Source organism: Gouania willdenowi, chromosome 15 (genome assembly GCF_900634775.1).
Source record: "Gouania willdenowi chromosome 15, fGouWil2.1, whole genome shotgun sequence".
NCBI lineage: Eukaryota > Metazoa > Chordata > Actinopteri > Blenniiformes > Gobiesocidae > Gouania > Gouania willdenowi.
In genome coordinates, this window is record NC_041058.1 from 11,270,672 (window position 1) to 11,287,922 (window position 17,251).

The 17,251-nt window shown below is 42.5% G+C and overlaps 2 protein-coding genes across 3 annotated transcripts; both read left to right on the forward strand.

Annotated features, from left to right (window-relative positions):
• Positions 1–9,885: 9,885 nt before the first annotated feature.
• LOC114476923 (uncharacterized) lies at positions 9,886–12,854 on the forward strand. Its single transcript, XM_028468938.1, has 3 exons — positions 9,886–10,142; positions 10,373–12,630; positions 12,771–12,854. Exons 2-3 carry the CDS (start codon positions 10,546–10,548, stop codon positions 12,852–12,854), a joined length of 2,169 nt encoding a protein of 722 aa, XP_028324739.1. The 5' UTR covers positions 9,886–10,142; positions 10,373–10,545.
• Positions 12,855–13,534: 680 nt separating this feature from the next.
• Positions 13,535–16,936, forward strand: LOC114477337 (uncharacterized). Of its 2 annotated transcripts, none has more exons than XR_003675694.1 (2): positions 13,535–16,581; positions 16,811–16,936. XR_003675694.1 is itself a non-coding variant. In XM_028469621.1 (2 exons), exons 1-2 carry the CDS (start codon positions 13,540–13,542, stop codon positions 16,856–16,858), a joined length of 858 nt encoding a protein of 285 aa, XP_028325422.1. In that variant the 5' UTR covers positions 13,535–13,539; the 3' UTR covers positions 16,859–16,936. The 2 variants fall into 2 exon arrangements, 1 of the variants encoding a protein (XP_028325422.1); XM_028469621.1 differs by having other exon boundaries at positions 13,535–14,349.
• Positions 16,937–17,251: the final 315 nt, after the last annotated feature.

The window sequence follows — 17,251 nt, forward strand, 5'->3', positions numbered from 1 at the left end:
AATTCCTGCAAAGGGGATAGACAAACCCCCCCCACCCTCCACTCGCCCTTTATCTGCTCGTGAGAGTGGGGGGAAGAAACAGAGGATTATCGATTTGCACTCAAACAGTGGGCCAACCTAAAAAGCCCCAATGAATTGTCACTCATTATTGAAATTATCAGGCACTAATTAAACTGGCAACCCTAAGCCCCCTGGGCTGTGCTCATCTCCAACTGAATTTCAGCTCCTCAGACAGTAATAGGAAGGCAGCATTAGCTGCTACTGGATGCTAATGAGACCTGGAAGCTGTCTCTCCCTCTTAGGGTTTCACACAAGCAACTGCTGAATGTGAACCACAACCACAGCGCAGCTCTGTTTGTGAACACTTGACTAGCAGAATGAAAGCGAGCGGGGGAAGATTTAGATGGTGACTGTATGGAATTAGAGGGTCCTCCGAGTACAGCATCAACAGTTACATTCAGCAGTAAATTTAGTACATGGATTGGAAAGATTTGAAGCTTTTGTACATGCATACTAGCGCCCCACAGTCATGGCTCTGCACATTTCCACCTCGCCCTGTATCCTTTACAGCTGCACTGAAGTTGTTGACTTACTCCTTATGCGCTCGTTTCTTCTCCTACACGCAAATCTACAGACGCGGTACCGGAGAGAGTTGGACTGACTTTATCACATGCTACACAGCTTGTTAATAACTTCCTTTGACAATTCCGCCTCATCTTTGCTGATGACCAGAGGGACAGCCGTGATTGTCATGTTTGTAGGGAAGAAAGAATCTAAACAATGATGTCACGTCAGCCTCTCTATTAAAAGACTTCATATTTTGAGCGGCATAATTAATACTCTTGGGCACATTGCTTCCAAGTTGGCACTCCAGGCAAAGGGCTGCCACTCACCTGATAATTATTTTTGGAAATGGAGCCCAAATTACAGAGATTGACAAACGCAACAAAGCAGAGACAGCCTCAAGCACTGGAGAAGAAAGGAATCAGAGAATAAGTGAAAGGGTTAATGCACTTTCACAGTGGATTTAAAGTTTAAACCACTTGTGCTTTCATGTCTAAAATGTAACTTGTGCCAGGGTCAAACAATTTAAGCCTTGAATCCAGTGATAGAAACACAGTAAAATGGTCTGCTGGTGGAGTAATTACCAACTTTATGATTTCCTTTCGTCAAAGCAGTCCAATAAAAATGTGAACGATTTTTATAGCCATTTTCTTAATAGTGGCCTTATGCTCGATTCTATTCAGTGCACATATCAACCGACTGCAATGTGTCACAGACCTCTTCACAAATCGCAGTCAGCAATTCGCATGAATCCAACTGTGTTCTCACTTCACAGCTCTCTGAAAAAAGGCAAACAGTTGTTTGCCCATCGGGTTGCATCCATTAGATGGAGGATAGCGGCGAGCGGCATGCCTTCATGCTTTTTACACCTCTCGCCATGCGTAAATCAGCCACTCTGTCATTCTACTCAGAAGCGAGGGGGAGGAATTATGTCAAGTTATTTGTTTTGTACCAAAATGAAATATTTATTGGGAGTGAACACCTACCAGGAACAGACGAGAGGCCAGGGTGCTTCATCTTCTCAGACTCATATTTGGCTTCCACCTCCGCAAAGGCCAAACCTCGTCCTGAGGGTTTTCAGTGATTCAGGGAAGTCCACAAGCTTTGAATCCACATTTCAAAGCTCATGTTGAACTTGAGGATTGTGCTGGAACGGGAGGAAGACATGTGTACACAAACTCTAACCAATTATATGGTAATTTTCTAGATTTCTCCTCGTGTTTGTTGGCTGTAAGATACATAACTTTATCCTTCTTTTGTTCATTTTGGCTATGTAAAGTTTTTTTAAAGTACATAGTTGAGAGGGGAGTGTGATTATGTCTTATAATTCCTTTTTAAACAACAGAATAGGTGGAAAACTTTAAGTAAAAAAACAGAGGATTTTCTTCCTTGTTTTACTTTACATGACAGAACACAAATCATTTGCCTTATTTTAAGCTTGAAAAACTAGTTTTAAAGAGGGAAAAGTGAAATATTGATGTAAAGCCATGCACCAAAAAAAAAAGACAAACTTGGAATCCATAAATCCTTTCCGTAAAATTGAGCTTTAGGTCTATTAAACAGAATCCGACTCTGACAGGAAACCCCTGACACGGCAGTGTGGTTTTCACAAAAAAAAAAAATTCTTCACATCAGACCTCATTGGAGAAAAGACTTTTCACAGTGAGAGGCAGTGAAAGTGGTAGAAAAAGGAAGTATTATTTGCCTACAGTCCAAAAGGACCACTTAAAAAGTTGTGTTATTGATAGTGGCAATAGTGTGGGCCTCTGCTCTACGTCCTCCGGTATAGGTCATTAAACGTGTTTCTACAACTGTTCCTGCTCTCCCTCTATTCTGCTAAAATCATTACACACGCAGGATGCTAAATGCATTAACAGAAAAACGACGCAAGGAAGAAAAAAAGAAAAAGAGGGAATGATTGTACCTTTGTCCAAAATCATTACTGCACTGACCCCACTCACTTCAAAGTAACAATGATGGAGTTGGTGTCATCACAAGCCCAGACTTCCTTGCCAGTAGGCCTACCTGCAAAACTCCTTTTCTGTCCTCTGACTCTCGTTTTGATCATGCATGCAGGCGACACATGTCAAGCCGGGTTATTCCCACAGTTAATATTCTTTCATAACCTGCCATGCGAACTGAACTTGATTATTTTGGCGCCTGGGCAAACAGCTACAGCTTTCAGGTGGTGCATACCGTATCAGAGACCCTGGTCACAAGGGTGATCTATTCGATGAAAAGGCAAGGCTCTGGCAAAAAAGACTCAGCACCTTGGAGTAATGAAGCCAGCCCTACTCTGTGAGCATGGGCAGAACAGGTTACATTAGAAATGCATGAAGGCCAATAGGTGGTTTACCTTAGGTCTGCTCCAACCCATTTATATTCCATCAACTGATATCAAAGCAGGGAAATGTTTTGGAGTGGAGAGGTATATTGAAATGTCTCTGAATCAACAAAACATGTAATAATGGCTGTCAAATACCACTGGGCATGCGAAAACATGCAGTCGTGTCCAAGTCGATGGTTACCACAGAAGGCGAGGGGCGTTTCTTTTGGACACCTCAACCGTGGCTTGGATACCAGCAGGTTTGGATCATGAATCTTCCCTTTAACGACACTTTAAAAAGCACGGTGATTTTTAGTTTGCATTCTCATTACCAGTGTCCACTTGGCAGAAGGTGGAGCCTCTGCTGCCCAGAATTAAGGCTTGAACCTGGGCAAGTTTCCTGCTGTCCACCCACCCTCTCTCCGCTTTTTGCCTTCTCTCGCAGAGACTTGGTGCTTACTTAATCATGATTAATCGCTGCCTGGATAATCAGATACAACATCAAAAGGTTGGAGATGACAGTCCAAGGACGCTTGGGAAGAAACAAGGTATACCAGGCATTCATTAGCTTTGGCATGGCAGTCATACATTAGCCCATAACCCTTTATTGTCCTAATTAGGCTGAAGTGGGGCTACTAGCATTAACACTACCAATATTATAAATATACATGCAGCAGTTCACCCCAACTTTTGGTCACACTGTAACACAAACAAGAATACCCTTCATTATCTACTGTAGGTGTGTTTCTATAAGGTATTTTTCCTTTCCCTTCCAGATAGCAGTTTGTCCTCACTGTGTATTATGTTCGCTCACATCCAACCACTAAGCTAGGCAGTGTTTTTGATTTACAATCACTTGCTCAGGACAAACACAAGGCAAGCTTCCCATTTCTCCATTATTTTACTCATCTCACTTCACACTGTGAGGTGCAACCCATACTGTATATTTCATTTCTTTCTTCTCCCCTCCCTCCGCTGTTTTTAAGTCTCCCTGGATGGAGCCTGGCTTGCAGTGCACCATTCTCCCAGCTACAGTAGCAGTGGTGCTGGGCCCTGTTCAACCCCATTATTTCTGGGAGCCAAATTCCCATGGTCCCAGGAACAGGCGTGCCAGCTCTGGCTTCTTGGCTTTCTTCCCTGGTATTGTTTCCTTTGTTACATCCAGAGCTGCATTTCAGCCCGTTAATGTTTGCGCTGGGAGGTCCAAATTCCCAGTGTTCAGCTTTAGAAAAGGTAACTTGAAGTTCAGAATGAAGCCATTTTTTTTCTTCTTCTTCCACAAATTATGTCTTTTTCAATTTTATTTCTTCCATTTCTGTTGTTTGTTATGATGTATAATGAAAGACACAACACCATAAACTTGCTCGGGATAAAAATCTTGTATACATAAAGAGATCATAAAATCTGTTTTTCTTCTTGAGGAAATAGGTCAATGATTTTTTTCAAATGATTATTATTTGAGGTAAAGAAAAAGAACATACAGCTATTTCTCTTAAGAATAATCCATAATTTTACCTTTAATAACTGCATTATAAAAAGTATAATTTCCAAACCCATAACACTGTTTCTAACATTTTGAGTCTGTGTTACTATTCAAACACGATGGCATATCCCCATCTGTAATCCATTTTATCACCCATCATTCCAGCCTTAGCACCCTAACTCCTTTTCTCTGATGTCAACTCATGTAGCCATCATGGCAGCTCACACGTGGGATTAAATGCAGGGTTTGTTGGCTCAGCGCAGCATGGAGTGAGCATTTCCGACTGATGTTGGCTGTTCCACTCCGAGCCACAGCACTTGTCTCCCAGAGCGCAGACATGACGGTGTCAGGTAATTCTCTGAGGAAGAGCCACACGCCCCTGCAGAGAGCAGTGGGGGAGCCTGTATCACATCTCAGGAGTTGTAATAGCAGCTTTGAAGACTTCAGTCCACTAATCCAACATCATGTGATCATGTGTCTAATAGACCGATTCCTAATTCACAGCATTGTGGGGGGATTTTTTAGCTGTCACTTGCACCGGCAGAGGTTTACAGTGGGAGAGTGTTATGGATTGTGAAAATAAATGTAAGAGACTCCTGCGCACAGCCACACATGGTCAAACACAGTCTCAACGGCTCAGTCACTGTTAAATAAGAAACAAAACACATAAAGCGGGTGAAGCCTTTTGGTTAAAATGCAAAACATCAAAGGACAATAGTGTAAAAAGATGTTATTTTGTGTTTCTTAATTCATCAGATTTTTGGTCCTCGGTGAAATGAAATGATCAACAAAAGCATCATCCTTAATAAACAGTTAACAGAATTCATTTCAGTCAGGCCTGTGATCAATAATAACATCTCTGGTGGCTGCAGACGGTCTGATCACACATCATAGAGGATATTACTTGCAAGAAATTCGAATCAATTATAGTTCCTCTCAGTGCAAATTGTCTACTCCATAGTCATAAGCTGTCAAATCATAGAAAAGAGGAAAAATGCAACAAGACCCTCCGAGTATAGTTTGTGATCAGTGCAGAAAAAGCACCGGTCTGTTGAGGTTTGTGTGACATTTCAAGTCCTTTTTTTTTTTTTTTTTTTTTTGAGTGATTATCTCGGAGGTGCATATGCACATTAAATGGCTGAGTTAACCTTAACACATGTAAAACCATTACGCCTATTGACGACAGCGGTGTGTAATCCTGCTTTGCAGTTTGATATTGACACTCATGATCAAATGCTAAGCTCTGCTAGCAGATAGGTTGTCCCTCTCTGGGGGACTGGGAGACAGGCAAATGAAGCACCACCAGATTGATGAGAAATGAGTGCTCTGTAAAGTGTGTGTGCGTGCGCGTGTGTGTATGTGTACACTCCACTCCTGTAAGGGATACTGCAAAGCCAATCAATTAATACTTAAAGTGGAACCAATTCTTGTTTCACTTGGGAACTTACTGAGGGCTTTGCCCCTTCATTTTAATACCGAGGCCTGCATTCCTAATTATGAACAGTGCAAATGGATGTTAAGCCATGCCAAATTAAATCTTAGTTCATTAGATATAAGCTCTTTAAAGATTGAGAGAAAATATTTGAATTTTTAAAAAGTTTCAATGTGCAGTGTCCCATTTTTAATGAAGGCGTTGCAAAGTGATGGAGGGAAAAAAAAAGGAAATGTCTTTGTGTGGATGAATAATCTAACCAATATGAAATATTAAGTCTGGGTTTTTACCCGGTGTTTCTCCTCAGGCATAGGCTGGAAAATAGAAGACTTTCCTTTGGTGAGATTCTGCTTTGAATAAAATACAGAGGTGCGAAAAAAGGGGAAGCTCAACTGTCTAGAGGCAACTGAAGTTCTGAATTACATTGTAAATATATTCAATATTCTTCAAAAAAAAAAAAAAAAGGCATTGTTGACAGACGTCAGCCACGTCATTACAAATGTTGCAAGAAGCTGCGTTGAATAACAAAATCTCATTTTATCTTCATATTTGCACGAAAATGTTTAAAACTTTTCTTTTCTTTTCTTTTCTTTTTTAACAATGTTTGCACACTACAATAAACCAACTAATTATGATGTTAGTTTTAGTCAAATAAACTGCACAGGTTTGCAACAGTGCTGTTTTTGTAGGTTAGTGCTGCGGTAATGCTTATACCTGTAGCAGCCTATAATCTGCTCTCTCTGGCAATGGAGAAAGCAGATGTTCAGAGTGGCGCAGCACCTACGCTGCCGTTCTCACTTTGCTTTCTCACACCACATAAGGGGACTGTAATAAAATTCTATAGAAAGTTTACGTAATTACTATTAATGGAACATAACTTCACATTTGCTGAATACAGCACGGAAATGGCATGATGTAAAACACATACAGTGAAGGAGAACCACCAATTACGTTGACTTGTTCTTTTCTTTGCACCAATGTCTTTTTTTTCTGTTATTGGTCTGTAATTGACCATCCTACACAGGCTGATATTGTTAGAAAATGGAAAAACTCAGAGGCCCTAGGTGTCAAAGGAGGTTCACACACTGTCCATTGTGTAACAGCTGTAAAACACAGACCAAATTATTATTAACTCCACATGCCTCCTCTGCTTCTGATAAAGTGGAATCCCAGAACAACTTTTGGATTTTAGCCAATAACCTTGTAGGGGAAATGGTAATTGAAAACAATACTATGAATTCAGGTCAGTCATCATGCATTCTCAATAGAGACAAAGATAGCGAGCTACACTAAGGGTGTGGTAATGCCATTTCATGCATGATAAACACAACAGAAGTGGATGTTAGACATGCTCATTTGGAAAACTCAAATCCTTGGTATTCATAACATTTCTAAGAATTATTTTCCGCTTGACTGAGTGATAGATTTTCGAAATGTAAAACTCTAAATTAACATTTTTAATATTTTTCCACAATCACGTGGATTTTTATTCTCACTTTACCAATTAGGACAGACGGAAATGTCAAATTTGCTGTAGTATCTTTCCGCTATGATATGACACCCAAAACCCAGAAGTGACGGTGTCTCTTTCCCCGCAGGAGAAACAAGGAAGATGATTTGTTGAGGGGCCCCGGGGAGCAAGTGTGCCTTGAAAACAAGTGGCGCAACATCACGCTGCAGCATGCCTTACGGGAATATTTGTAGATATTCAAGAAACGCACAAGAACAAAAACATTTCCCATCGACAGAAGCAAACGCCCAGAATAAGGTGATCAAAACCTGTACATGACGCTTTGCTCTGAAAGTAATTTTCTTCATATTTGAAAGGTTTTCAAAGAGTTTTTTTCTCAAAAAGACAAATGAATGTTATGACTTTGCTGCTCATACAATCCAAAATGAGCAATGTGTTGGACCTGTCGTCCGAGCCTCACCAACTGAATCACTCACAGCTGAGTGAGATAGGTCAGCAGGAACAATTTCTTCATCTTGACAAATCACTCCAAAATGTATTAGCGGAGAGGCCAACTGTCAATCCAGCTGCCCACAGGTCCTTACAGAGCCTTTTGGTAGGTCTGAAAAATGATGTAATCAGCCTGTCCTTCCTTCTTACCAGGGCTCCATCCATCCTCTCTAAAGGCCCGGTCCCCTTGGCCTCGCTCTGGATCAAGTCCCCATAAGGCCCCCTGACCCCGTTAGAGGCACATGATGGGCGGCCCTGTCACTTCAAATGGCTGCCCAGGTCCAGTCTGAGAGTAACCCCTCACTGTGAGTAAACCTCCACGTTATTTCTGTTTTATAGGCTGTGGCCAGATAACTGTGTGCAATGGATGTGGACAACTTAGTTATTGTCACTCAGGGTGAGGGGGGTGTGGGGGCAATGTTGTTACCGGGTGGCGTTTGAAAGGTATGAAAAGTTATGTAATGTACTTTCTCTGTATGAAAAAGTCTAGCGCATAACTTCCAATGTCATCCAGATGACATGGAAACGCCTTGCCACTGGATTGTCTTCACGAATGTTGGACATCGCAATGCATGATATATTACTTATTTGGCCACAACTAACAAAGACTACATGTTCAAAGGGATTATTTAAATTTCAAGGAAGATGAGCGACTCATATATGATGTTTATTTTCACTTCTGGAGAGCTGCGCCTTTGATGGCAAGAGGGGAAGACTTGGGTTTGTTATTGAAGTAAAGAATAATAAGGCCACTGCATGTTGGCCGGCCCTTCCTGTACAAAGGCCTTGATATGAATCCAATGCACTATGTATGCTCCTTAGAACAAGCAGGGATACAGGAAAGCTTGTGGCTTTTGATCCTGCTTTCCTTCTGTTGTCTTTCATCTGACCCATCCTCCAAAATTGTCACTTGAACTAGTGTAGGAGACAGAGTTGAGATCTGCTAATGTACCCCTGAGGGGCTACTCTGTTTTTCTTGCTGCCTTTCAGTTTTTTTTTTGACTGCTCCTAGACATTTTTTGTCATTAACTTGCAGAAAACAGAGTCCAAAGTCTTGAAAAACCCATTTTCACTCTGTATTTTATGGTCCGAGTGAGTACGAAGCGAAGCAAGAAGAACTCCGTTTTGGTTGAAACCTTGTCAATACCTTAAGAAAAAATCTTCCTCCTTGAGCAAACAGTGCTTAGTGTTTGAAGGGATGCCAGGTTAGCTTTAGTATCATTTCCCTCTGAGGTAGAGGGAAAGCAGGTTCTTGTACTCTCAATACCTTGAACATGTCAACAAATTGCACAATGGGAAGAAGTGATTCAGGCTATGAAGAGGAGGGCCGAACAAATCATAATAATAATAATATATTGGGTTTGGAGGTGATCCATTGAACATACATTTCTCTCCCACATACATTTTCCTGGCTTGCCCTTCACCACAGAGTTTATGCTAGTCTTCATACCGCTAACACCGTATTAGCTGACTCCTGAATTCTCTGCATTTAGCATTTTGGCTACAAAATTGTGATCAATTTCAACAAAGGGTAGCATTTATAAGGAGAAAAATTACTTTATAGCACTGTAAATCACGTGTCAAACTTAAGGCACGTGGGCCAAATCCGCGCCTCTATAGAGCGTTCAATTTGGCCCGCAGTAGACAGTAAAAATTACTTATCCAAAAAATCCAGTTGTAGATATCTCAAATTCACCAATTTAACAAAACTCTACATGTTTTCAGGTGCTTGCAGTTTTCCTTTGTTTATATCACATTGTTTATATCATTTTTAATTGCACTCTCAATTTCTCTCAAACAACTCTGCAAAATTCCTCTAAATTACGCAAAACTTGGTTACAAAATCAAGAACTTTTTAAATGAAGTTCTGGCAGGGACTGATATTAAAAACTATTGCACAATTGATGTTAAAATTGTGGCCCAATTGTGAACAAGCAGGTTCCTGAACTAAGATGAGTTTGACACCCCTGCTGTAAATGATGCGACTGAAAGGTCTCACGTTACGACGCAACAACCCCAACACCCTAATTACGGTGATGGATACATGATTCTGGAAAACCATTAAAATAAATGTAAAGTTAGGTATTCTGTCCCTCATATTTTGGCACATTTATGTATTTTTAGGTTCCTGAGTTCATTTATTTAAAATGTGTGGTTCTCTGTTTGTCCTTGAGAGGCCACTGTTTGGTTAATGGCTTTGCCTTTCCTGGTTTCTTCGTTGGTATTGTTTTTTGTTTGTGGTGCTGCCGCCTGTTGGCCACTACCTGTAAGCAGCAGGCTTATGACGCCATTTTAAGAGCAGCACTGGAGGACTTCACATGCAAAAACGCTCCTCTCTGTGAACTTTTCCTGAGTTATCCGTGGCAAGACATAATCTGTAAGTTATCAATGATGTGAAATGTTGTGCAGTAGTTTATTATTGGTTGTAAAAGTTTATTTATGTAATTTCTGCATAAATCGTTTTTTTCCTGTGGAGTGAGTCTAAGCTAAGTGAACCCGTGCTATTTGTGTTATGTAATAGTACTAATGTATAATAAGTTATACACTCTTTTATTTGATATTTTTACACATATGCAAATAGTAATGTGTATTTTATCTGTTTTGCAGTTTTACAAAATAATTAAGAGATGGTCTACGGACATAAAGACACCCTGAGTCCTGTCGTTTCTGGGGCCATTTCTTTTATGTTAAGCTCGCTGTCTAAGCTGAGTTAAGAAACACTTAGCTGATGGCAGAAGAGTAAAAAGATTATCTACACGTCAAGATACTCTGCTTTTAAGATGTCACAATCGAGAGACTCCCCTCCCTCCTCCCAGCATGAAACCAGGTCGGAGTGCCGGTCACGCACTTCACGCAGTTCACACCGTTCAATCACCAGTCAAACTGCAGCAAAAGCACGAGCAGACGCAGAAGCTGCCCGCACCAGAGCTCAGTACGCCAAACGCCAAATAGACATGGAGGTCGAGAAGGCACGCATTGAGGCAACACTAAACGCTCTGAAGGTTGAGGGTGAGGCTGAAGCAGCGCTCGCAGCGGCTCAAGTCCTGGAGGCGGCAGCTGATGAGGCTGCACACAGTGCTGTAGACCTTGCAGATATTAGCATTCCTGTGAAGACACCTCCTTCCATGAGACGTGCACAAGACTTTGTTAACACTCATTTCAATGACGACCAGGGACTTCTAGAAGAAGAAGAAAAGAATGAAACCAGGCCAGTGTCTCATCAAAACGACACTCACAAGCGCTACATGGACACGGGGCAGCCAAGGTATCCAGAAAAGCACACCAGAGCAGGTACTTCATCTCAACGCAGACCTTTACCTACCCCACAAACAGAACTATCAGAACTATCGGCCTATTTAGCACGCCGCGATTTGCTGACAGCGGGGATCACCGTTTTCGACAACAGGCCAGAGTCTTACCTATCCTGGAAATCCATGTTTCACAACGCTACTCAAGGGCTCAACTTCAAAGCCAGTGAAGAGCTCGACCTACTCACCAAGTGGCTCGGCGGGGAGTCACTTCAACACGCTCTGAGGATCAGGGCGGTCCACGTGAATAACCCAGAGGCTGGACTTCAGCGCCTCTGGCAACGTCTAGATAAGAGTTACGGCTCCCCTGAGGTAATCGAAACATCACTGTTCCAACGTTTAGAGTTTTTTCCAAAAATATCCCATAAAGACATTCACTTATTGCAGCAGCTTGCAGATCTTTTGCTCGAGTTAGAGTATGCACAAAAAGAAAGTTATTTGCCAGGCCTTAGCTTTCTTGACACTCCAAGAGGGATAAATCCGATAGTTGAGAAGCTCCCATACAGTTTACAAGAGTCATGGGTAAAACAAGGGACAAAATACAAAAGAGACCACGGTGCATTCTATCCCCCATTCTCATACTTTGTACAGTTTGTGAATGACCATGCTGAAATGAAAACAGATCCCAGTTTCATGTTACACAGCTCTAACACAGTAGCTCCATACGTTGACAAAACTCTATTTAGACAAATCAGACGAACAAACAGAGTTCCTGTGGCAGTGAATAAAACAGAGATAGGTCAAGCGAGTAGCAACATTAAAACAACTACTCTCAACCCAGAGAAGCAATGTCCCATTCACCATAAGCCACACGCACTTGCCAGATGCAGAGGGTTTAGAATGAAAACATTAGATGAAAGAAAGAGTTTGCTTAAAGAACACTTTATATGTTATAAATGTGTTTCATCCACGAGTCACAGAGCTAAAGACTGTAAAGCTGTCATACAGTGCTCAGAGTGCAATAGTGACTCACATGTGTCTGCCATGCACGCGGGTCCACCGCCGTGGACTTTTAGAGACTCTGACCCTCCTCCACAGAGCCACGGCGGGGAGGCTGACCCTCAAAACCCTGTCACTACAGCCAGCTGCACAGAAATATGTGGTCCAGGCCTACAAGGTAAATCGTGCTCCAAGATATGCCTTGTCAATGTGTACCCTCGCACTTCCCCTGAAAAGAAAAGGAGAATGTACGTTATGTTAGATGATCAAAGCAATTCATCTCTAGCTCGATCAGCCTTCTTTGACATGTTTAATGTGCAAGGTGGTATTTTCCCATACACTATGAGAACATGTGCTGGAATATCGGACACAAGGGGGCGCAGAGCTAATGACTTTGTTATTGAGAACGTTAATGGAAAAGTATCCATGTTGCTGCCCACACTAATGGAATGTGATCAGATTCCAGATAACAGAAACGAGATACCCACTCCTGAGGCAGCAGCTGCTCATCCTCATCTTCACCAGATTGCATCGCAGATTCCTCCACTGGACCCAAAAGCAGACATTCTTCTCCTCCTCGGGAGAGATATCATTCAAGCCCATAAGGTCCGCAGTCAGGTAAACGGCCCCAACAATGCACCTTATGCCCAACACCTTGACCTGGGGTGGGTAGTCGTGGGAGATATTTGCTTATCAGGGGCTCATAGACCTAGTGTGAACTCATTCACGACCAATATTCTGAGCAATGGTCGTTCCAGCTTCTTCACTCCCTGTATGAGTACAATCCACATCAAAGAGAAATACGCAGAAACGTGTCCCATTCTTCATACACCCCAAAATGAACTAGGCGCACAGCTTTTCCAACAAACAACAGATGATGATAAAGTAGCACTTTCTGAGGAGGATGCTTTATTCTTGGACATTATGCAAAAAGAACTAATCAAAGATGAGGCAAATAATTGGGTAGCTCCTCTCCCATTTCGCTCCCCCAGGCAGCGTCTGCCCAACAACAGGGAACAAGCTTTCACTCGTTTAATGTCACTCCGCAAAACACTGAAAAGAAAACCTGAAATGAGAGAGCATTATGTTGACTTTATGGAGAAAATCTTTAACAAAGGCCATGCTGAACCAGCCCCTCCTCTCTCGCCTGACCAAGAATGCTGGTATCTCCCTAGTTTTGGTGTTTACCACCCCCAAAAGCCAGGCAAGATTAGGGTGGTCTTTGACTCAAGCGCACAATGTGATAATATCTCTCTCAATGATGTGCTGCTAAAAGGGCCAGATCTCAACAACAGTCTTGTGGGAGTTCTGCTACGCTTCCGGTCTGATCCATATGCAGTCATGGCAGATGTAGAGCAAATGTTTTACAACTTTTTGGTCAGGGAGGACCATCGCGACTATCTGCGCTTTCTGTGGTTCAAAAATCATGATCTGGATGGAGAAGTAATGGAGTTCAGGATGCGAGTACACGTTTTTGGAAACTGCCCATCCCCATCAATTGCTATCTATGGGCTTAAGAAAACAGCCATGGAAGGGGAAGCTGAATTTGGCAGTAAAGCAAGGGAGTTCATTGAACGTCACTATTATGTTGACGATGGACTGAAATCGTTCCCTTCAGCAGATGAGGCAGTGGATGTACTTTGTAGAGCTCAGAAAATGCTAGCACAGTGTAACATACGCCTGCACAAAATCTCATCAAACTGTCCTGAAATCACCAGTGCCTTCCCAGCTGAGGACCTTGCAGCAGCCACACAGGGCCTTGAGCTTGGTCAGACATCCCCTCCCATGCAGCGCAGCCTAGGCTTGGGTTGGGACCTCGCCACAGACCTGTTCAAGTTTCAGGTAACAGTAAATGATAAACCATTCACCAAAAGGGGAGTACTTTCAGTCATTAATAGTGTGTACGACCCCCTCGGTTTTGCTGTCCCAGTCATTGTAGAAGGTCGAACCATACTAAGAGACATTTCCACTAACATTAACGAATGGGACACTGAACTGCCTAAAGACAAGTTAGAGCAGTGGCGGCAGTGGAAGGACTCTCTGAAACACCTACAACAGCTTGAAATTCCCAGAATGTACACCTCAATACCAATGTCTGCAGCTGAAAGAAAAGAGATCATTGTCTTCTGCGATGCCTCCATTAAAGCTGTGGGTGCCGTCGCCTATCTCAAACTCTCAAACACAGAAGGACACAGTGAAGTGGGCTTTCTTCTCGGCAAAGCACGACTCGCTCCTAAACCGGACATCACCATACCAAGGCTTGAACTCTGTGCAGCGGTGCTGGCTGTCGAGGTCGCAGAACTGGTTCTGGAGGAACTAGATATCATAGTTGATCAGGTGAGCTTTTTCACAGACTCAAAAGTAGTGCTTGGTTACATCTCAAACAAAAAGAGACGCTTTTACGTGTATGTCCACAATAGAGTAGAGCGCATCAGACGTTTCACCCAACCTCACCAGTGGAAATACGTGCCCACTCATCTAAATCCAGCTGATCACGCCACACGCGCACTACCCGCTGAGCAGCTCTTTAACTCCGCATGGCTCAGCGGACCTGCTTTCCTCATTGATTCAAAGCAGAGTCAAATAGAGGCACAGGCATTTGAACTTATACACCCAGAGACTGATAGTGAACTGCGTCCTGAGGTTACTACCTGTGCCACTATTCTGTCAAAAGGCAAGCTAGGTAGCGCAAGATTTGAAAGGTTTTCAAGTTGGAATGTGTTACTTGGAGCCATTGCTAAACTCAAACACACAGCCCAGTCATTCAAGAACAGTACTGAAAGCACATGTTACGGCTGGCACAAATGCAGTGAGCATTTAAGTGAAAACCAACTCAACCAAGCAAAAATCACAGTCATTTGCAGTGTCCAAAGAGAGCTTTACAGAGAAGAAATAAAACAAATAGAACAGGGAGCTCCTCTAAAAAACTCAAGCCCACTCAGCAAACTGAACCCATTCATTGACACTAATGGCATTCTGAGAGTCGGTGGGCGCCTAAAAAGAGCGCAGTTACTGTCAGATGAAACAAACCCCATTCTCATCCCGAGTAAACACCACCTGGCCCAGCTCATAATAAGACATTTTCATGAAAAGGTGCACCATCAAGGCAGGCATTTCACAGAAGGGGCTATCAGAGCTGGAGGTTTTTGGATTGTTGGAGGCAAAAGAACAATAAGCAGTGTAATATTCAAATGTGTCACATGCCGAAGACTCAGAGGCAAACAACAAGAGCAGATCATGGCTGACCTACCAGAGGACAGGTTGTCCACAGACCCTCCTTTCACTCATGTAGGCCTTGATGTATTTGGTCCGTGGCCCGTCTCAGTCAGAAAAACACGAGGAGGTCAAGCAGATGCAAAAAGGTGGGCCGTCATATTCACTTGTATGAGTACACGTGCCATACACATTGAAGTTATTGAATCAATGGACACATCATCATTCATAAATGCACTGCGTCGTTTTTTTGCTATCAGGGGTGCTGCTAAACTCCTCAGATCAGATTGTGGAACAAACTTTGTAAGCGCCTGCAAAGAACTACAGATTAACAAACAGGGCTGCCACGACAACAAAATCGACAACTTTCTCAAAGACACTGGCTGTAAGTGGCACTTTAATCCGCCGCATGCATCTCATATGGCAGGCTCTTGGGAACGAATGATAGGGGTCACACGCAAAATCCTGGATGCTATGCTCCTGAAAGACAAAAATGGAAAACTCACACATGAAACACTGGTGACGTTAATGGCTGAAGTGACTGCTATAGTAAATGCACGACCACTCACAACAGTTTCCACAGATCCGGAGAACCCAGCCATTCTTACCCCTGCAATGTTACTTACGCAGAAAGTCAGCACTCCACCAGTACCACCAGGTCAGTTTGAAAGCCGTGACTTGTTTAGGGCACAGTGGAGGCGTGTACAGCACCTAGCCAACACCTTCTGGAGCCGTTGGCAAAAGGAATACATCACAGGACTTCAGCACCGCCGCAAGTGGAAAGCAGTTACACCCAATTTACAAACAGGGGATGTAGTTCTGCTGAAGGAATCCCTCGAACACAGGAATAACTGGCCACTTGGACTGATATCGAAAACATTCCCCAGTGCTGATGGTCGTGTTCGAAAAGTAGAGGTTAAGATTTTCCGTAAGGGTGAACACAGATGTTATCTCCGACCCATAAGTGAGGTTGTTCTGTTGGTGCCTAAGGATAATGCTTAGAGTAAATAAGTATTTCATTGCCATTAGTTTATGGGTGACATCTAGATGTCAGACGGGGAGTATTCTGTCCCTCATATTTTGGCACATTTATGTATTTTTAGGTTCCTGAGTTCATTTATTTAAAATGTGTGGTTCTCTGTTTGTCCTTGAGAGGCCACTGTTTGGTTAATGGCTTTGCCTTTCCTGGTTTCTTCGTTGGTATTGTTTTTTGTTTGTGGTGCTGCCGCCTGTTGGCCACTACCTGTAAGCAGCAGGCTTATGACGCCATTTTAAGAGCAGCACTGGAGGACTTCACATGCAAAAACGCTCCTCTCTGTGAACTTTTCCTGAGTTATCCGTGGCAAGACATAATCTGTAAGTTATCAATGATGTGAAATGTTGTGCAGTAGTTTATTATTGGTTGTAAAAGTTTATTTATGTAATTTCTGCATAAATCGTTTTTTCCTGTGGAGTGAGTCTAAGCTAAGTGAACCCGTGCTATTTGTGTTATGTAATAGTACTAATGTATAATAAGTTATACACTCTTTTATTTGATATTTTTACACATATGCAAATAGTAATGTGTATTTTATCTGTTTTGCAGTTTTACAAAATAATTAAGAGATGGTCTACGGACATAAAGACACCCTGAGTCCTGTCGTTTCTGGGGCCATTTCTTTTATGTTAAGCTCGCTGTCTAAGCTGAGTTAAGAAACACTTAGCTGATGGCAGAAGATTAGGCTTAAAAAAAAGTTTGGCTATGTCAAAAATTCAAAGTTTGTCCCCAAAACTTTTCAATCAGTGATGAATATCTGTTTTGTCCAATGTCACGTTTACAACGGACAAAACTCCCAGTGATTGATCTTACACACACAAACCCCAGAGCACCAAACCTAGAAAGGCTATTATGCCAGTGTTCCACATCGATTTTAAGGCGGCCCTGCCACTTCCTGGGTTACAACAAGGTATTCATATGATAATAATCATAATATGTCAAGTATCTCCAGCCGTCAGAGATGCTAGTCTCAGTTTAATGATTCTGGGA

What these genes read in the sequence shown, in the direction of transcription:
- LOC114477337 (XM_028469621.1), top strand. Translation starts at nt 13,540, where the DNA reads ATGGAAGGGGAAGCTGAATTTGGCAGTAAAGCAAGGGAGTTCATTGAA. An exon ending in TAGATATCATAGTTGATCAG is followed by an intron (nt 14,350 to 16,810) that starts GTGAGCTTTTTC and finishes TCTGTTTTGCAG; the next exon opens with TTTTACAAAATAATTAAGAG.
- LOC114476923 (XM_028468938.1), top strand. Translation starts at nt 10,546, where the DNA reads ATGTCACAATCGAGAGACTCCCCTCCCTCCTCCCAGCATGAAACCAGG. An exon ending in CCCATAAGGTCCGCAGTCAG is followed by an intron (nt 12,631 to 12,770) that starts GTAAACGGCCCC and finishes TGGTCGTTCCAG; the next exon opens with CTTCTTCACTCCCTGTATGA.